Source organism: Aplidium turbinatum, chromosome 12 (assembly GCF_918807975.1).
Source record: "Aplidium turbinatum chromosome 12, kaAplTurb1.1, whole genome shotgun sequence".
NCBI lineage: Eukaryota > Metazoa > Chordata > Ascidiacea > Aplousobranchia > Polyclinidae > Aplidium > Aplidium turbinatum.
Window position 1 is genome coordinate 4,213,391 of NC_137483.1, and position 21,226 is coordinate 4,234,616.

Genomic DNA, 21,226 nt, shown 5'->3' on the forward strand with positions numbered 1-21,226 from the left:
TATTACGTGGAAAAGATTGTTAATGTTAATGAGTTAATGCGGTGTTAGCGTTACTATATCTGAAGTGAATTACGTTTAATGGTAGGAAATAAAGAAGTGGACTGATTGTTGCATTGAAACTAAATGGTTAAAATTAAACAGACTTTGTTTTGTGTACCATGTTTTTAGCTTAAAACATCATAGTTCTTGCAAAACCTACCTGGCCTAATCATTTTCCAGTGTTAACAAAAATTTATGTATTGTGCTGCGCGATAAACATGTCGAAATAATGAGACAAAGTTCACTAAGTCAATGGGAACAAAACAACACTATTCGAAGCTACTAGTACTGCTAGCAACTATAATGTTTTACTTCCACTACCTGTCAGTCAATGGTGTGATGACCAGTCTTGGAGTACATCCAAGGTATTCATACGAATACTTGAACTGCGCGTCACAAATATTTCCAAACACGTGGTTGACTTTGTCGTCCCACCTCAAACGAAGTTGAGAAAGCCAAAGGAAAGCTTGCGAGTTGTCAATCTAAACAAAATGCATGCTTTGAATCAAAAACGATACAAAGAACAAATAAAGAGTTTTAGAGAAGATGAAGCTTATCCAATGTTAAGGTTTTTCGACATGCACTAGAAAGGAATGGATTAGTTACAATAGAATTTTATCCCGTCATGCTTTAACTCCTACCACGCTTTATCGATGGGGGCCATCAAAACACACTAATTTGTCCAACTTGCGAAAAAGCAGGCAAAGTGTTGATCATTTGATTTTAGACTGTCCAAATAACAGTAGGCCTATATAGCATGATTGTACTGTAGATACTGTAGTGTAAAGCGTTTTGAATTTTAATTACTAGTCACAGTATATCACTTAACATTTCTATGACTTTATTGCATCTAATCACCACGTAAAGCACCCCACCTTTTGTTCAATAAGTTTTCCCACGACATCCTTGGCATGGACATCAATGGTGCAGATAGTCATGATGTTCTGACGGTCATTTCTGCTCAGATCACCAATCAGCAGACCAATCAGCGTATTCAGTTGAGTGACCTGGAGAGAAGGTGATCGTTTATTACTCAGCAAAATTGATATATTTAAATCGAATTCAGGTGCTTTTTCTACTATGATCTGCAGTGTTTATCAGATAAATTTAAAACTAAAAGCAAAATCATACATCTTTGTTTTGATTTTTGACGTTTACTTCCTGACTCAGCAGATGAATGCAGCTAATGTTATGAAAGTAAATAATCCTGATATTCACCCACCTTTTTCAGCACAACAATCTTTCAGTGACTCAAGATGTGAACCCATGAATGCATTGTCTCTAAATTATTGTTATCCGGCGCCTTTGTATTCACTTCAGAATAGATAGCGATGATAAAATCTTTTAGCCTTTCGTTTATTAGTTGAAAACTGCGAATAATTGCAACAGAACTACACCTGTTTCTTGTAGTAATCTTTCATGGCGTTTTCATAACCTTCTTCAAGTCTGGCAAACGAGATGTTCACCTCAGTGGTCCACCATATCTGTGTGCCCAGCAGCGACACCTACAAGTTGTGAAATTGTTGGTTAACACAAATTATTTTTTCAATTCTAATACAATTCGTTCAACCCAGTTATTCAAGTTATAGTGCAATAACAATAGTTCATATGGCAATTAAGCTTCGAATTATATTCATAATAACATACAATGTGATTTTATAATGTCTTTATTTGAGTTGGAGTGGGTTACAACATTTCCAAATAGTTTTTGTTTCGAGAATGATGATGAAATGACTGCTCGGTAGCCTATACTTAACGTGAAAACTTTCCAACGATTGTTTAAGCAGCAAGTGGAAGAGATTTTACATGACAGCTTTATGTGTTCTAACCGAGAAAAAAAAAGTGATTTGTTTTTATCCTTCTAAAATGGTCTTGTATGAAAATCTGACACAGCTAAAATCACAAACGCTGTCGACAAAAATCGTCATTATCACCTGGGCCGGATAATCGAAGATCCATTGTTCTCTTGGCTTTTCTTCGTAAGTCACGACTCCTTCAGTCATCTGCTCCCTGACAGTGGATCTCATGATTTCCATGAGCTTGTTCAGCCAACTTTCAACTGGACCAACGCATTCACAGGGGTTGTCAAAATCAACATACCTGGCAACACAGATTACAAATGAATGTAAGAATCTTAACCTGATTTCTATTTCCGGGATATTTTTACTATGAAAACATAGTCGTGCGTTTCATTAGTTAATAAAAACCATACAATTTTTGATAATGGGTTACGTACATTATGTTGACGTTTGTTTTTATACGAAGCAGTCTTCTCCTTTATCGTTTCATGGGTTCAATATGTAGTTAGTGTCAAAGTAGCTTTTTTTTACTCAGGAAAAGCTTGATGCTCCTTTTATTGGGCGGTAAAAGAAATAAAGTTCAGCGTAGTTTTTGTAAAGTCTTTTACAAGGCTACGTTAGTTTCGAAGCTTCATCAAATCTTCACTTTTTGCATAAATTAAAACAGAAATAAGTGTGAGGCCTGAAGTTTGTAGTTTTTACTAAAACAGAAAGGTTAACGTTTAGTTTCGTTCAACGTTTTTGAATGTTTTTCTAACATTGAAACTTCCTTCTATTAACTGTTGGACATAACAACACAACCAGAGACCATATCCAAACCATGACTCACTCTTTTTCTTTGCTGAACATGCCCAAAGCGGTCTTGGTGGGCTCTCCACTGTCATCAGGCTTAAACTTCAGGCTGGCCATGTTGTCGAACAACTTGGCAAGATGACGGGACACAGCCACAGGGTTTGTACCTGCGTTTTGAAACACATATTACGTCAAGTTGAAACAATTTATCACATCTATTTCATGACACAAAGAGATAAATATTACGTTATTAACACAGTAAAAAGCATCCTGAATAAGTATTGTATATATTTTATTGATCATATGATGCCATTTGAGAAAAGCCATAACCATCATATTTGGATAGATGGGTTGGTAATAAACGATACAGAGGGGAGGGGGCGAAGGAATGCTGCAATGAGGTCATTTAATAAATTTAAACAGATCTTAGTAATACCCTAAATGAAAAATATCATAAACAGGTTTTGAGGTATTTGTTTAAGGTATTCAACAACTTTACGTAAGCTACGGCTTGTTAGCTGGAAAGTTTCCCAAGTCCTTTGGTTGAGGTCTCAGTGCCAAAACTATTTACCAACAAAAAATTCTGAAATTTAAACGCCACTTGTTACTAACCGTTGGAGAGAATGTCAAGCAGATCGGCAGATGAGACGAAATAAAATCGCGGGAAGGCGAGTCGTTTCGTGTCCAGGTATTCAGCCAGCGCTTTCTCACAGAGAGCCAGTCGCTTTTGCAGTTCTTCCAAAGTCTCGTACAAACCAGCTTTGTTTGTTGCTTTGACAACGTTTGGTGTGGCTTCCATTCCAGCGATTAATTCCTACAAAGATTATGATAAAGTTATGCGATAAGTGATATAGTTTCTTCACAAATATATTGTCTTTGCACGCAGTATCTGCTCCAGGCCTACCGCCTTGTGCACAATATATAAACTGTATTTCCATTTCTCGCTCCGACCTTTTTACAAATCTAGACATTCCATTAGTTTTCTTTGCATATCAGTGTGTACATCCTATTTTATATATTTTAGAGCAGTATTGATGTAATGGTATGGTAAAATAAGAAGGCTTGCAATTTGTTAATTAATGGGATAATACTGCATTATAATAATGGTAGTATTTATGGAGCATTACATTCTTGTTGAAAATTATGCTTCTGGGCCTGTGCATGACGAAGGTGAGAAAATAATTCATTTAGTCAAAATGTTCAGTAAAGTAGAATGTTTTCACGCGAATTAATTCATTTAAATTTTCTATTTCCTATATCCAAATAGCTAAACAATTCTAGCAGCAACGGCTGGGAAGCTGGGGACCTCTTTTTCATTACTCGCTGTAGCGAAGTCATCATTATTATGAAATAATAGAAGCAAATTTAATTTGCTATAAATTTGTACCCTGAAATCGATATCAATTCCTTCAAATCTTTTGGAATCTTCTGGAAGTTGAGATCTAATATCTTCGGACCCGATGAAGATCGCTTCCAGGTACGACCAAGTACGTTGGACCTCAAACCAAATGGTGATGACACTGTCAGCAGTAGAGAGACTCTTCTGCCAACCTGACACTTGGTCCAGGAAGTAAGCAATGTATTTTGACGTCATCAGATTTTGGAGTTGGACCTAAACAATGGTGACGTTAAAGATATGAGATTACATGTAATTTAATTGTTTAAAGTTTAAGTTTTTAATTGTAATTACAGGATCAACCGTTTTAAAAAGTCTCTACTTTCAAGCAATATGATACAATGACGCTTTCATTAAGTCCGAAAAAGGTTTCTTTTCATTTTGGTAAATCTCATCCATTTTAATTGCTTACTTTGATGGCAGCTTACCACTTTTCATAAGTCATTGCTTCCACTACAAACAATAATTTGACCAACCTGTGGCAGTTATTCAAATTCTTTGGAAGTGTGAAGGCAACCATGATTTAGCTTTTTAGTGAGTATATGCTGCATTCCTGCCACTAAGCAAAATTATTTACCTGATTTTCCTCCAGGGTCTCAATCAACTCCTCATCAGACTGCAAGAGCGGAAGTTGTGTTCTTGAGTGGACGTCATACTTGAATTCCATGGAGCTCCAAGTGATATCAAGTTCTTTGAGGATCTATTACAAAATTACGATAAAGATTTGAATACGTAACAACTAGTAGACAACAAGTTAGTCAAAAGCAAACGCAACTCAACAACAAGGCATTTTGAATGATAAAAGAAACACAAATAGCAAACGTGTTCGGTTGTACATCTAGCCCTTGTCAAGCCACTAAAAAAGAGGAATTTGGTGGTTCAACGCTTCTACAAGAAAGTATTTGCAAAACAGCTAAATTTAAACTTAAAAAGGATTTCTTAATTCAAGAATGAAAACATTGTCTTAATTATTCAAGCAACTCGGCTAGTTCTGTTTAATTATAATACTATTTCTCCTGTCACATTCGCCCACCTTTTCCATTCCCATTTCTTTCACCGCTTTGTCGACGATACCTCTGACTTCATCCTCGAAGTTGTGGAGATTGAGCATAAGAAGATCGGCGAGTGTTGTGTCTTCGTCCATGACAAATTTGACCTGACAAAATATAAAAAGTGTCTGAAGCATGGGTTGAACACTTTCAGGAAAAACTCTAAAGGATAAATCAAAACTTAATTTTTAGCTAAAAACGATTAAACGGAAGACGGCTCCTGCAGTTTTTACTAGGGCAATCTAAACGTGTACATGAATTTTTCTCTTAAGCTTGGAGCAAACCATTCGTGAAATCTTCATAGCTATTCATGAAAATATTAACATGCTTCTTCTTCAACAGATTGCACTAATACACTATTATATGAGTATAAAATACATCATTCTCTACTCATTCTGCTAGCCCGTTATGAAATCAGGATAACTTATTATAGTATCAATCTATTTATTTTCTATTTTCTATTTACACTCACTTTAGTGGCTTGCATGAGTTGCTGCCAATGGCGGTCACGGATGGCTGGGTTCTGGAGTTCACTGACCGCACGTAGTGAGGTCAGCATGTTTTTCACAACTGAATCGAGACCTCCGAATGAATCCCAGGCTCGCATCTTTGAAATCATAATCATCATCAAACTAATGAAAAGTTGTTCAAGAAATTATTGGAGAATAAGGAAAAGCGCCTTTGTCGTAATTTTAAGTGTAAGTGTGTGTTGTCAAATTTTCTGAAAAGATATTTGCTTTTCTACTACACTGTTTTTTTTTTCAGCACACCACCCAACTACGTGGTAATAAATAAACGTCGAAAGATACTACAAATCTATCATTACGAAGATGATGAGGTGGCGTTACAAACATTGAGAATTTTTTTACGTACTTCCTTGTCCAAAGTTCGAATGTCCTTAGCAAACTTTTTGCAGTCAAGTTCCATCTGCTCAACGTTGATGTGAGCCCACTTTGTTTTCTTCCAATCCTCGATGCTGGTTCTAACCAAGTTGATCATGTCCCACAAGGACTTGAGGAGGATCACCTATACCACAAGTGACAGTCATGAAACAGTGGCAACTTAAAAATAAGTATGCTTTTGTACTGCTGACAGGTTAAAGCTAAGCTTTATTTTAATTCTACCGTCGTTGACAGTTACCGTATAAAAATAGAAAAACTACAAGAAAATCTCTTTACTACTTTGTGCTAAGAGCCCCTCAACTTGTTGTATTCATCACATTGATTGCTATAGAAGAAACTTATAGAATGCAGCTCACACATAAGAAAGATTCAAACAGGCGTTGTTAGTCGACTATAGAGCCCAGAGTGAGATAAAATCGAAATCGTCGGTTTGGTTATCATCTGGATAAAGGAAAGGCTATTAGCTCGATTTCCAGGCAATATCTATTGTCACCACTTACTTCGCGTCTGCATTGCTTCATCTGTTTGAAGTCAGGAACGTTGATTTCAAAAATAGCAGCGGCTTCGTACAGTTTTGCCATCTCGTTCTCCATCTCTGTGATCTCTTCGTGGCATCTATCCAACAGGTTGTACGGTCTGTCTGCATTGAAACGGAATGGGGCATCTCTGCGGAACCGTTCTCTGAACTCGTGCTGTTGAACCTGCAAAAATGGTATTGTTGAATATGAAGCAATAGACAACTCTGTTCAAAATCTTGCTGGTGATTGCAGCCTGAATAAGTAAAGCTAATGGCAACAACCAAACCAAGCATTTTTATCACCACTTGAAAAAAGCACAAAAACTTACATCGAATGTGCTACATTTTCGTCTCAAAATAGCCACTTCATTGGATTGCAGGGGAGCTACAGCTTGCTTGACAGTCGCTGCTGTTTTCTTGGTGTTATTCCACTTCTCAGGAAGTTGCTACAGAATAACATAATAATTGCGTAAATTAACAAAAATTAATAGGCTGTACAGCTTCCGCTTGTACAACATTTCTAATTTTTTTAACTTACAGCCACAAAAATATAGCCATTAGTTACAATGTTTCATTGAGAGAGAGAGCCCTGATACGACGCTTGAAATGGTGCGGGACTGACACCGCTCAAGATCATTCGGCTGTGTCTATGGCACGGCGCTTTGGCATGCCTGAAGGTGGACAAGAAGATTGGTTTCTTTGCCTACCCGTCCGCTTAATCTAAGTCTTACACTACTGGGCGTGAGCCCGGATGCGACAAAATGTGAAAGACGGAAGATGGTAAAAGTTTTTTAGAATTTAGCCTAAACAACACTATGCTTTCTATGCTCATATTAACATACAACGTTACCTCCAACTGCTTGTGAACATCTTCAGACATTTCCTGATCATATGTTTTCAATAATTCGATGGTTTGCTTCAGAGGTTCAAACATTTCGTCCGTTGTGCTTTGTCGAGATTTCACGTCCTAATAATATCAATTGTCGAACAGGTAAACAAATGATAGTACAAGTAATGACTTTTAAAAGAAGCAAAACATTCTCAATAGATTTTTGGTAGAAAGTTTATTTGAATAGTTCAGCTTTGCTAGATGTCTATTGTCTAACTCTAAGCTATACTTTTGGTGTAACATAGTTTTGATAGACATTTGATACAGAATTCAGCTTTGGTATATGTTTGTGACATACTACTATGACTCACAACAAATCTGTGATGAAGTGATTTCAATTTGCCCTGAATAAGTTCAACAAATAAATTATTGTCTTACCCGCAAGTGGGCAATCAAAGTGATCAAACTATCGTATCCAACATCCTCATTAACTTCAACTCCCATTCCTTTGTCGACAACTTTGATGAAGTTCTCAAGATCGGAAAGACTAAAAAATTAAAATATTCTGTGAAAGCGTGTTAAAACTATTGTCTCTACTGATGGCGTTTTGTAGCCAATTTTATCTTTCAAATGTAGGCTGCTCTTCAACTGTCCAAAAGCAAATTATCCTTCATCTACCAACTCGTTTTTATAAATTTAAACTAAAAAGAATCGATAAACAAAAGAAAAGCTCTATTAAGTCTGACAATACAAATCAAGCAGTTTTCGTAATGTTTACCTGATTTGTTAATTCATTATCTTTGTTTGCAAATGGTATAGAAGTGGACCCTTAGCCCCATTAAGCAATAAATCAACTTGACGTGCCAATAATAAAAATCACCTGTTTGTGACGTGGTCAATGAGATGTTGTTTAAACATAAAGCTCCATCTCTTGATGATGTTGAGGAGAGCTTGTTTAAATGGCTTGGCATCCACTCGGAACCAGGAATCAAACACGGCCACTGGGTTGATTTCTTCCACTTCACAGTAGATCTTTTCATAAGCATCCACCTAATAAGGGATCAAAATCAGTCAGTCAGTCATTATTTTTGTTCGAATACAAAACAAACGTACATGAAGAAGAGAACGAAGACACACACTGTTTATTCAATGAGAGAGTCAATTCATGTGCAAGCCGTAGATGTACAGCGAAAAAGTATTGCAACCACTTCATTGTATTGTAAATATGTTTGAATCAATCGTGCAAATTAATTTTGTAATATTGTATGGCTTATTTTCTTTAAAATGTTTCCCCACCTTAATGTTAGCTTATCAAGTAATCCCATTATTAAGTTTTGATCCTCATTTTTGTGATGCTTCTGTCTGTACATTGATATGCACGGACGAACATCGCCCTTTTAATTGGTTTAAACTGCACAATATGTATTTTCGAGTCTAATATCTAATTGATAGGTCACAATCTCTAAACTATCAACTAGTTTTTGTTCATTTGTTGCTTCAGAATTACACACCTGCTCCTTGAACATGTCAAGTGTTGGAGGATTCTCTGGCACTCCTTCCTCCGCATGGGCCTCTATTTCTTCTGTAGTGAGGACATGGCCGTATGTGAGAAACTGTTTCATGAACTCGTTTCGATCATCCACCCATAAGTAAGCGTAGTTGTCAAAGCTGCAAATAACACCTCACTCATGTTACCTTGTCAGAGCATTGTTTCGTTTGAGAAAAAAAAGAAGAAAATATAACAAGAAGAGGAATCAATCACACAAAGTAAAAGTGAGAGCTTTGTGTTGATACAAATCTTCGTTGTGGAAAAAATAAAGTCTGTTAAATCTACTCAGACAGATGCTAAAGATTTTCCAACAAATAAAGTGAAAGCCGTTCTCTGTTTTAAGGTTTTGGTCCATCCTGCTCTCTCTTCAAACTACCTCAGAAAAAAAAACGTTATAACCCATTTACTTTGTTATCTGTTTCAAGCAGGAATCAAACGATTGCCCCTGTTAGCGGAACTTTGGTTCACCTGCTTGTTTAAATTAGTGCGGTTGTGATTTACCGATCTGATACTTTACTTCTTCCGATTTTTCAAACAGTAGGCTACAATCACAAATATAGTTGTAGTAATAGGTAACGTTACGGAAATACGAGCGCAAAACTACAAACTTTTTGTAATAACCTGTTCCTGTATTCGCATGCTTTGTCCATGACAGTTTGTACTCTCTCAAGCAATTCGTTCTTCATGTCTGACAAGTCAGCCATATCCTCCATGTCAGCCTAGGAAAGATGAATGAGAACATGCCAGATTCTATTTGAATAACCTTAAGTAGTGACAACTTTGTAGAACAACTAGATTAAAAGGTTTAAAGTCTACGTAACTTGAATAAATCTAGATAATAATAATGAATCATAGGTGGCATATCTAAACTTTTAAAGAATACGTTGAATGGTTTGAAAAAGCTATTCGTAGAAATAGCCAATTGAGACAAAGTAGAATTGTTACCGTTCTGAAGCTCATAAAAGACACCGAATGGCCACTAGATGAGGATAGTGCATCACGACATGAAGATAAGACAGCGGAGTAAGTCACAATGATCCAATGCTTTACGAAATTGAAGATTTCTTAATTATCAACAAACCTGATAATGTTGAACTTCTCCATCTTTGGTGAGCCTGGGAACCAGTGATGACAGGTTGTACATGTCGTTGATGAGGCCTTCCACCAGCTCGTAGAAACCTTCTTCACCTCCATAGTCCAATGACGGTCTAAAAATAGTTTACATTGACACTGTTTGCTTTGTAAAGCGCTGAGGAGCAACGCATTTCTGCGATGAATAGCCTACAGTGCTATACAAAAACACATTATTGTTATTATTACATGGCTCAGACAAATATTTTAGTGAAGGAAATCTGTAGCATAAGCGTCGCAATACGGTAGCAACTAAGTCAATTTGGCTTTTGATGAGACTTTTTCAATGCTTGTTTAATCTTTAGTCGTTTATGTATCTTCAGCAGTTTCTGCAAATATATTAAAACTACAAAACCCACCCACAAGAGAACATCACCTCACATCATCTTACAAACACAGGGCGTCTATAAAGTCAAATAGTTGTTAAAAACTAATTGCAAGGAGATCTTGTGAATTTACGAGATGTTAATGAATTCGAAAATGTTTCATAAAACTCACTTGAAAACCATGTCGGGTGCATTTAGTTCCAGCTGTGCTTGGAACAGCGGAGGAAGACCGAGTCTATGATCGGTCTGTTTCAACATGAACTTGAGTGAGCACTCGATGGCGTTAAAGCACCCATCCACAGCCATGTCATCAACATACATGACGTAGGCTTTCCAAGTTTCAGAATCCGAAGAGGCTTTGAAGAGTTGCATATTTTCCTATAAAGTAAAATGAATAATTGCTTAGTGCCATTGCTACGTCACAAGTTTTGTTGTATCCAATGCTTTGATTGGTGCACTATGTGTAGGTGGTTTTAGCGTAACGAAGTAGCTGTTAACAGGCGATATCAACAAATATCAACGCTGAGTGCTGAGAAAAAACGAAAATAAAAACTGCAGTATTTTAGAAGACATTTTGTACGACTCTATTCCACTTAACAGTCTAAAAGCAAATCATGTTCCAGAGTTGTTTTGACGTAATAAAACTTATTTAAATCATCGTTTTGCAGTTAGTTGTCGCTTATAACGATTGTTCTAGAACACCAAACCCTCCAACCTCAAGTAGAGTATGGATCTGTGTGGCGCAATCCTTTATCATGGTATGTCTTTTGTTTAGTCTGTCGTCGCGATCATCCAAATTCAATAAGGCATCCTAAATGCAATATATTGTTAGCTATTAAATTTAGCACAAGTTCCTTTGACGATTCTTTGATGTCTCATCAATATAACTGCTGTGCACTCAAGTGGAAGTCACATGCCACTAAAAAGTTACACGCCATACACTTTAAACAAACCACTACGTTTATTTGTGCATTCTACACAAGAAATTGTTACAAAACTAGATAATTGGTAAGCTTATGGAATTATTGTATTACCAGCTGAGTGGGTATCTACGGTTTTTTTCATCAGCTGAACAATCTAACAAGGAAAGCTCTTTCTTACGAACGCCACTATATAAAGCTCTACAGTGTTAATTTTCGTGGACCATTTTTGAAGTAAACGGAAATGAACCAACTATGATAATTTACAATCATCTCTACCTTCTTGTTCTCTTTTCTTTCGAAAAGCGGTAGAACCCATGTCGTCATAGTCTTGTTTACTTTGTCAACATTATCCTTTGCCTTTTGTACTCGCTGTTCAAGATCGAACACTTGGTCACGTGTTTCTTGGATATATTCCCACACACCTGGAAAAAAGTGAAAAACACATAAAACAAACAAATAAAGAAAATTCCGATGGCAAATTGTTGTGTACGCATAATGTTTTATTTCCAACTTATAGCCTACTACTTGGTGGAGAAGGAGCGATCTCCTTGGCGAAAGCAGCGGTGGAGACTGGAGAACTATGTGGCAAACATAGCCAAACAACAGTAGCTTAATACGCCAGTTAAATTTGTTTAAGCAGTTACAGTAAGTTATAATGGGAATTGTTTATAGCAATTCGATGGAAAGATAGAGATGAGGCACCAAGTATTAAGTCTCTGATAGTGTTTCTCATATTATTCAACTTCAATCTGACGCCAAAGCGACGTTTGTACTAGCTGATACTCATCTTAGTGTGAACTATCTTTCAACATAGATTAGACAGATAGCTCAGTACTATGTCTATTTTGACGAAGTATGTGAATACCAAGTATCACAACAAAAATGTTCATTTAATTCGACACTAACCGTCGTTTTTCCATGACAAATCTTTTTCGGCTTTCATTAAGTGATCATCGATGGCTGTCAGTTGTCCATCAATCAGAGGATACTCTACGTCCAGGATCGTGTTACGAACCTGTCAGCATTATGTCAAAACTGTTAGGAGAAAGAAAACTGACTTTTTCAGCAATATTATATCAATAAGCAAGATGATAATACGTGATTTCGCACTACATTAACTGAAAGTGTACATTGTTCTGTTAGCTTTTTAAGTACAGACAGTTTCAGCGTTACCATTTCGATACTCCAATCGTCTTTTAAAGTTAAAACCCAACATGTACTCTAAATACTTGCTTAAACTTCATTTTCCAACCAAAAAATATATAAAATCGTTGGCAAAATACAAACAGTAGATTAAAAAATCTTTCGTTTGGTTGCAAATGAACCAAGACATGCTGATCAATATTACCACATTCTTTTGCTCTTCTTAGAGAAAAAATTTATGACACGAATAAATGTCAGAAGTTTGTTTAAATGTCTCATGGGAGCATACCTTGTTGTACCATTGTTGGGTTAAATCGACGTTAGCGACAAATTGTCGGTAGGATTCCTTAGCAGCAAAGATACTCGCAGCCTCCTCTGGAATATCTGCAATCTCATCTGCATCCAGATATTTTACTTCCCGGAGTACTGAAACGAGCTGATGAAGAAACGGAGCACAACTGAGATTTATATCTTCGCATGGGGGTAAAAAGAAACAATCTTAGGAAGCATATCAATGCTTTCTAACCACCCCTTTCTTGATGTTCTGAGGGGCGTCTGTTGAGAATGTTTAAATAATTGCACAAATGGGATTGTGTGCCGCTTGCAAAATCTTTCTGTTCATTTGCTTTAGTGACACTGTGCTACGAGATAAAACAATTCCAACAGTTACAAATTCTGGGCAGGTAGGCTTTGGCCTTAGCAGTGGTATGCGGACGTTTAATCTGTCTTACAAGCACAAAAAGCATAAATTCTACTCTTGGTAAGCGGATAAAAACGTTGTAGAAAACAACAACAACAATAATCATGCAAAATTTGTCGTAACACTTTAAATCACCTGTGGGTTAAAATTGACACAAATCAGCTTCGTATCTGGATTTCTGGAAATTAAGGGTTGGCTGAGATTGTATTGCGACCTTTCATCTACTGTGGCCGCCCATTTGACGTATATTCCTTCCTCGAATCTGACAAGAAAATAAATTTCATGTTTCATTATGATTGCCAAAGTATAGGCCGATTTTACTGCAGTCATACATCGTTTTCTTTTTAACGAACCCTGTAGTCTTTTAAACCATTTCAAACTTTTACACATCGCCCAATCTAAAAGACACTAGCACAACATTATGTCAAGGTTTCATCGGTTGAGCTTTGCCAGGCAGTATAATTTATGTAGTACGCTGTGTAGAGTCATTAAAAAGTATTTAATACTTGACCATCAATAAAACGAACTCACTGTTTGAGAAGCTGCATCATTTGAATGTACTTCATCTCCATCAACTTCCCTTCTTCGGCTTCCATGACCCTGTGTTGTGTCATAACAATGTTACTATAAACCAATTAGCCTACCAGCCTAAGTCATATGACGCTAAAAAGTTCAACTAATCTGGAATTCTTCAATCTATGCCTGGGAGCCCCTGTGCGTATACTTGCAAATTTGCTTCTTGCTACCCGGCAATATTAGCCTACTAAGTTATGAAAGCCGATGAGTTTAAATGTAAGCCTATCTGTTGCATTGGCTTGTGGTAGATCACATCTTCCATAACATATTGATATGCAAATTACCTTTGTTGTAAAAATTCAAGTAAAATCAAAATAAATTAACTTACGGATGATTGATGTGTGTAAATTTGCTATAAGGATTTTCAATTCTTTGTCGAAGCTCTTTTGACCATCTTATCGCCCCTGCTACAGCTGGCATGTTCTTGTTAACAGGATAAACACCTGAAAAAGATATTCAGTTGTTTAAACAACGAAAAATGTGTTCAATTCAAAGTTGTTAATCTTCTCCAATATTGGTTAAAGACACGATTACCCAATACCCAGTCATCAAATCACTTCTTTACGTCTGCGGATGTTTAACTAATGTAAAAAAACGACGGACTCATAAACAACTAACTCATACTATTTCTATTATCTCTTGTAAAGCAGAGGACTCACTTTAGTAAATGAGTTTGCTGAGTTTAGAGTTCGTAATTTTGTTTATTTTGATGATTTACTTTTCAAATGTGAATAAATGTGACAAAAAAGGGTGACCTAGGTGACAAAAAAGGTGACCATACCATCGTTGTTCTTTCCGTATTCCATCTGCTTGTCGAAGATGATCTTCGCCTCATCAAGCTCTTTGTGAAACATGTGGAGAAGAATGGGATATTTCGGCCACATATCCTCTCGGATCAAAGGTCTGAACAAAACAAACAGATTACTTTACTGACATTGTAACTTCAAAAACAGTGACAGTGCTTGATCACAAGGCATTTTATGCTGGACCACTTATACAATACCTAGAATATGGTAAAAAGAAATACGACAAGTTTTAATTGAACTAACTATAAACGGTGAACTATGTTACACTTTGAGTTTGTTAACATACCGACAAACTCCAGCAAGAACTGGAGGCAACAAGTACAACTGTATTGCTAAATTATTAAATTTACGTTCTCAAAAAATCTTTGTGTTTACTTAATACTATATTTTCCCACAACTATAAGTAGACTACTTTTATGTACAACTTTATTATTTATACAGCAATTAAATCGTTGTGAACTGATTCAACCGTTGAAGGACGCACTATCTTAAGCATTCAACGGTAAATTACTAACGCTGTATTTACAACCACTAAATAAATACAACAGTGATAATAGCTGATATCTAACCTTTCCAATAGACTGCCGAACATATGAACAAGCTTAAACGCTGATTCGGTGGAAGGACAATCATCAAATGATTGCGCAACAATTGCTCCTAGTCTTCTGTCGATATCCTCAATGTGTTGTTGGAACTCCTCGAGGTTTCTATTGAAGCTCTAAAGATTGTGCAAGCACGTTAACATGCTTGCAATAAGCCGTTTACATGATTAGTTTATTGGAAACTATCTGCAAATCAAGTTTTCGTAACCACTACGAAACGAACCTGCATTCTCTTGTTTACAAGACTTTTTTTACTTTTAGTGATGTGCTAGAAAAGTTACGAAAAGTAGCATTCCCAATCTAACTTCCAATGTGAACACATTTTTATTTAAGTCCCCCACGACCTGGATCGTTACATTGTTGACGTCTGGAGGCTTGCGTGCGTCGATGACTCCCGTCCGAGGCAGCCAACACAAGGTTACCTTTGTTGAAACGGCTACGGATGAGATGCCAGACTAAAATCGATCCAAACCCGACGCTATGAAGTTATATCATGTTGTTCAAGTACTTAACGAAAATTCTCACCTCATCAACTGGGTCCAGGGGATCATATTTTAAATCACTGAACACTTTGAAAATTGTGTTGAATTCTTCGAAAAGGGCTTCAACTTGACCGCTCAAAGCTGATCCTTTCACTCCACCAAACTCGATCTTTTCAAGTTTCAGCATGTCGCTGGCGTCGGTGAATAAAGTCTGGAAATATCACAACACAGCATGAATGAAATAAACAATGACAAGGTAGTTAGAGGATTCAGTTTTATATGCTGTTTTGTTAGAAGACAATAAAACTCATTATGTACATAAGAGAAAATATAACCTACAATCTACTCCGCCAAAAACAAAAATATAGTTTAGTAGTCATACTCGTATTAATAACGTAATAATGATTAACAAGGATATTTTACAGAAACCAATTATGTTCCAAGTTGATTATTTGACAATAGTCACCATTATGTCTTTGAGCCGTCGAATAAATCGATCCATCCGAGCAAATACTAGGCTATTATCAAAGTCCCATAAAACAACATCTCTCTCCATTCCCTCGAAATATGAAGGGAGTTTTTCCTTATGTTCTTGGTAGCTCTCTCTGTGATACACAAATAATAAACACTACCCGTACAAGTAATTCAAGATCTTCCACTCTTGAAATTTGCATTCGCAAACCACTTCCTGTGTTCGGAAATAAAACACTTTGTCGATGTTACAATCGCTTTTCGTCAGACTCTCTTTATACGGTTATCGTCAAAATGCAACAGATTTCTGTAATAGGGTTTGATGTATTAAGTGTTGTGCTATACTACATCAAATTCAGGCCTGTTTCATTCCTGTGATAAACTCTTGAAGAAAGCCTGACAAAAGGCGTTTCGAACTGTGAATCCCCTTCTCTCAGCCATCTCTAAATTTTCTAACACCAAAAAACGTTTCTTACAAGAAAATCGCTGTCAAGATTAGACTACACGTTTCCAATTTAGCATGAAAAGAAAACGCAGCATTCACCTAAATTTAGAGAGGACTTTGATAGCGACCTCAACCTGTGAGAGAACCTCATCTACTTCTCCTTTAAAGAGATCATCTGGATTCAGAAAACTGCGGCACTGAAAATAAAAACAAAGGCTCGACTAAAGTAAGAAATCCAACTACATTTCCAACTTGAAGTTCTATATCAAACGGGTATTCCCACATGTAACAGGAAGCATAGAGACGCCGCGGTGCAACAGGCGAGCAGCGTTTACGCGATTACTTCACATCATTCTTGTGCAATGTTGTGTTTGTTTATGGTAAATATAACCATCGTAGCCTACTGGTTTAAAAATTGTTTTATTGTCGCAGTTACTCGTGGCCATTTCTAGATTGGTCATATAAGATGCTTTTTTTATTAAGATGCTTTTCTTAACCAAGACCAATCCATCATAGCATTGTTTTTTATACAGAACATAATCTTCCAGTTTTCTCAAATAGCGGTGAGCTTGTCTCTGAGTACCCAATAATATCTATGTAATGATTAAAAGGATGTTTGCGAGTAGTATGTCGCTAACGGTAGCTCGAAGCTGTACTGTAGGTTTTCGTCCAACTCTCTTCAGGGGCTATGTGTTACTTCACCACTTTAAGGCTTATTTTATTCTGACGATAACTCCTGTTATTTTATAATTGCTTTAAGAATATGTTGATATTTGGCTACTGCCAAATTAAGTTTGGTCGTTCAGGTACCTGATTGATAAATAAGTTACAGATTTCCTGCAGCAAAACAATGAGCCGGGTAGGCACGCTGTAGTATCTGCTGTGTGCCCAAATCTTGCATATTGTATCAAAGAGAGGACGGATAGTTATGCTGTACTCGTTGAACTCTTTTTCCTCCATGTCTTCAACCAGCCACTTTATCGCCTTCAGATGATTATGGATGTCCCTTGCTTCTGAAAGACCTATAAAAAACAAAAATGAACTTTACGTTCATCATACATTGCACTGCTCTCCTGTAGAGAAGTTTTGCGCAACGTAGAGACTAATTTATTCAGCGATGTAAACTGCGGCTGCGTATATTGAGCTTGAATGATTATGCAAAGACCAGCATTGACTTAAAATTGTTAAAGTTTTCATGAATTTTAATCACATTTCATCAGTCTAGTCATTCTGTTGAAAAGAGCCTTTCATAAAGGCAAAATCCATGAAAATAATGTTGATGTTATAATTGAGTGATAAAAAGATAAAGGTTAAAAAAACATGTCAATTTATTAAACTCAAGTAAACTCACGCGTTTGTGGATTTGAAAGGTTTTAATGGCACCTAGTTATTAAACGCCACCATTGTACTTTTATTTTCAATCACCATATCTCAAAATAAAACAAGTCTACCTGCTACCACATCTTTAAACATCTGTTGATACGCTGGGAAGTAGCTGCTCTGCACCTTCTTCAGCACCTGCGCCATCACCTTCACTTTTGGCGTCGTTAGCTGCAACAAAATACCTGCTCGGCTATGCTATCTTTTGCAGCGTCATAGCATATTAAGGGAGTCTTTGAAACGTACTTCAAACATATAAACTTGAAATTTTTCCGATTTATAAATTTTACGCAGGTCGAACATACCTGGTCATAAATACACTGAAGGTTTTCGAATCTGTCAGCCCAGAAGGTAATCTCTGTGTTTGGAAGAGGATTAAGTCCTTGAAGTAGAGTCTCTGAGGAATCTCTTTTCAATACATTTCTGATTTGATGACTCCATTCAATAACAACCGATTCCAAAGTGTGAAGGATTTGTCCGTCAATCAAGTCATCTCTACATAAATTTATAGACATATCTCAATACAATATTTGAAATGTCATGTACAAGTTAGGTGTCTACACAAATGAACCTAAACTGATTGTAAAAATAGCTTTTAAACCACGTCCTTTACCTATTTGTTGTTTTTCTTATTTATTTTATAAACTTATATAGAATTACTTTACCGTAAGTATTTTAAAAGATATAGGTCAAAAATAATTAAATATAAAAATGATTTCAAGAACGAAAGAGGCTAGCATCTGCATCAGTTTTTTCATGATCTATAGAAAGCTTACTTATCAACAGTTTACAGTAAAAAACTCTTTTTACAAAATGACTAATTTTGTGTAGCAAAGACACCACATAAATTCAAAAGCTTTTTTTTTCTTGAGCGTTGATAAACAAACTTGACACAAATCTGTTCTGAACTCTGGACATAAGCAAAATCATACTTCGATGTTTCGGGCTTTGGCTCGTCTTCTGGAATCTTCTCCGTTCCTGGAGGAAGTGGTAGCAGCGTTTTGCCTTTCACCTTTCAAAAGCAAAATATACAATTCAAATGATGTTTTTAGCTAGCATTCAATCGCTGGTACACTATGACATAGTATTGTGTTGTTACTGTTTTGCACGACAAAATACACCAATCATGTGTCAAGCCCTGGTTCGGAGAGACCCGATTGCAAATTTGCCTGTGTTTATCTTGCAATGTAATTTTGTTTAGGATTTCCTTAGTTTTTTTAACGTTGTTCAGAAAGCAGAGATAACTAAAAAAAGCAAAAGTTGACTATGTTCTTTTTTTCGTGACGCGACGACGGATTTTGCTGCCTGGGCTTGCCAGTTAAATTCTAACCAAAAGTGTGTAGCCTAAACATATTGTTGAAGGTAAATTTAACTTGAAACATGATTGAATTGTAAAAACAAATAACGGAAGCAGTGTTTCAATTTAACGGAACTAACCTGTCCAGAAACCACAAATACGTTACTCTTCAACTTGTGGACGTGACGTAGGACGTCACCGGAAACGACGTAGGGCCACGTGTCATGGTTTCTGTCGTTGGCAAGTAGAGGCACAACCACCTGGAAGAAAAAAACAGAAAATCTTTTTAATTATTCAAATTAGATGTTCGTACTTTCAGTAAAAACGATGGCAAAACGATATTTAACTAGAAGCAATGTCAACAACATTTTAATTTGTGCAATCACACAACAGAGCATTTAGCTTTGTTAGACGAGTAATTTCATGTTCAAATTCGATTGATTTGTTTCAAATATAATATTTGTTATTTTTATATGTGGATTTGAGCAGTTTTATTGTAAAGATTTACAATCGACAATAAATCAATCCCTGATTGTTTCAATCAAAGAAAGAAATCCTGTACGAAAGAAGATCCCCTTTGAACTTTGACATTCTCAGCGAAAAAATAAACGCCCGATTAAACTATACCATGTTTGTGTATTGCCTTGCTAAATATCAAAACGGCATGCCCTATGGTGCTCATTGAGAACTGAAGTATCAACCTACCTAAAATCGATTGGGTGTGTAGAATAATAAGGCTACAAGGCGCTAAGTTAAAGTATTATGAAACAGGCTAAGTATCTTTGTCTTTCCTGTGTATTGAACTGCCAACAGGAAACTCAATACTGACATTTATAATTAAACTTGAAAAAAATTACCTTGTCATGAAATTGACAAAAGACTTGTTTTGTAATAATGAGGCCGCTCGAAATTAATTGCTTTAAACACAATGAATCACATTGTTTCAAAAGTATTGAACAAAACACAGTGGACATTAGTTTCATAATCCTACACAGCCGTAGGTACAGTTTCATTATAGGCTACTTTTCATTGACACTCTAGAAGTCGAGATACAATCAATCAAAAGATGCTGAGTTGTTTATTTAACTTCAAATAAAAAAAGTTTTCTCTTGTTTGTTTAACTTGAGAATCTAACAAATAAAAGTCAACTTGAAGGGGCAGTTATGGGGATGAAGTAGCAACTCAAGTTGCCATCGATGGTCCGTTTTAGGATGCTTTCTGAAAACGTTGCGCGATCATTATGATCTCAAATGGAAGCGCACTGAATTTCAGGAATTCGGTAAAGACTAAAAAAGAAGCAAAAACACTTTCGCGTCTAATTTAATTATTCTAAATGGTATAAAAAGGATTCGTTTCAATTGGCTATGTCTAAGAAAATTTGGCCATTTAAATACTGTAACCACGTTACGTCATATCTTACGTCATCGACTAGTGACGACATTTGATCCAAGGGCGCGTACGAGAGATCTCCAAACATAAGTTGATTCTGGACACCGTCCGGTGAGATCTGGGCCGCGTTTCGTTTGATGAAATAGACAGCTTTTGACTTTCCAGAGAGAGGGAAGATTGTTGAAGGCGACAAAAGCCCAGCCGCGTTGGCAGCGATTACGAGTATCACGTGATCAGGCTTCTCGAAGAATTCACTTATCAAGACTTTGTTTTCTTCTACACCGATGCACTTCTGCCATTTGTCAATTTTTAATTTCAGTGTCTTTAAAACATATTCTGACACAAAGTCAAACCGCTTGTCTCCTGCGGTATCCCCCATTTTCCGCCAAGTTTACTTTCCTTCTGTTGCTACAAACAACAACCAATTAAATACCACGATTCTGCAACGTATAAACACAAAATAAATTTAGTTATTTTGAAAGTAAATTTTGTAACTAAGATATTGATAAGTGTTGAGCTTTAGGTTTCTGTTTCAAAATAAACTTCAAAGACTCAAACGTGCACCTAGCTTCACTTCCATCAACTCAAGCTTCAAACTTGCTTCTGGTAAATTATGAATAAAATAAGCTTTAATGATTGAATTCAGATGATTAATGATACAATTTCTCTATTCGTTGCAATCG

General features: G+C 36.4%; 1 protein-coding gene across 1 annotated transcript in view; it reads right to left on the minus strand.

The window, feature by feature from the left end:
* The window catches only part of LOC145780752 (dynein beta chain, ciliary-like), a 55,585-nt gene extending 34,631 nt beyond the window's left edge, over positions 1–20,954 (minus strand). The window contains exons 1-38 of the mRNA XM_082592378.1: positions 20,575–20,954; positions 19,295–19,414; positions 18,790–18,869; positions 18,163–18,352; positions 17,929–18,028; positions 17,288–17,499; positions 16,577–16,674; positions 16,028–16,166; positions 15,605–15,772; positions 15,047–15,195; positions 14,453–14,574; positions 14,000–14,114; positions 13,627–13,695; positions 13,231–13,357; positions 12,685–12,831; positions 12,159–12,267; positions 11,529–11,674; positions 11,045–11,140; positions 10,502–10,707; positions 9,954–10,080; positions 9,494–9,591; positions 8,835–8,991; positions 8,204–8,373; positions 7,762–7,870; positions 7,345–7,461; positions 6,824–6,940; positions 6,478–6,678; positions 5,949–6,101; positions 5,548–5,682; positions 5,060–5,182; positions 4,604–4,726; positions 4,018–4,242; positions 3,243–3,444; positions 2,668–2,797; positions 1,974–2,139; positions 1,437–1,544; positions 915–1,046; positions 361–521 (exon numbers count right to left, since the gene is read on the minus strand). Of these exons, the coding sequence (XP_082448504.1) occupies positions 361–521; positions 915–1,046; positions 1,437–1,544; positions 1,974–2,139; positions 2,668–2,797; positions 3,243–3,444; positions 4,018–4,242; positions 4,604–4,726; positions 5,060–5,182; positions 5,548–5,682; positions 5,949–6,101; positions 6,478–6,678; positions 6,824–6,940; positions 7,345–7,461; positions 7,762–7,870; positions 8,204–8,373; positions 8,835–8,991; positions 9,494–9,591; positions 9,954–10,080; positions 10,502–10,707; positions 11,045–11,140; positions 11,529–11,674; positions 12,159–12,267; positions 12,685–12,831; positions 13,231–13,357; positions 13,627–13,695; positions 14,000–14,114; positions 14,453–14,574; positions 15,047–15,195; positions 15,605–15,772; positions 16,028–16,166; positions 16,577–16,674; positions 17,288–17,499; positions 17,929–18,028; positions 18,163–18,352; positions 18,790–18,869; positions 19,295–19,414; positions 20,575–20,922 (5,495 nt within the window). The 5' untranslated portion in view covers positions 20,923–20,954. The remainder of the gene's footprint in view (positions 1–360; positions 522–914; positions 1,047–1,436; positions 1,545–1,973; positions 2,140–2,667; positions 2,798–3,242; positions 3,445–4,017; positions 4,243–4,603; positions 4,727–5,059; positions 5,183–5,547; positions 5,683–5,948; positions 6,102–6,477; positions 6,679–6,823; positions 6,941–7,344; positions 7,462–7,761; positions 7,871–8,203; positions 8,374–8,834; positions 8,992–9,493; positions 9,592–9,953; positions 10,081–10,501; positions 10,708–11,044; positions 11,141–11,528; positions 11,675–12,158; positions 12,268–12,684; positions 12,832–13,230; positions 13,358–13,626; positions 13,696–13,999; positions 14,115–14,452; positions 14,575–15,046; positions 15,196–15,604; positions 15,773–16,027; positions 16,167–16,576; positions 16,675–17,287; positions 17,500–17,928; positions 18,029–18,162; positions 18,353–18,789; positions 18,870–19,294; positions 19,415–20,574) is intronic.
* Positions 20,955–21,226: the final 272 nt, after the last annotated feature.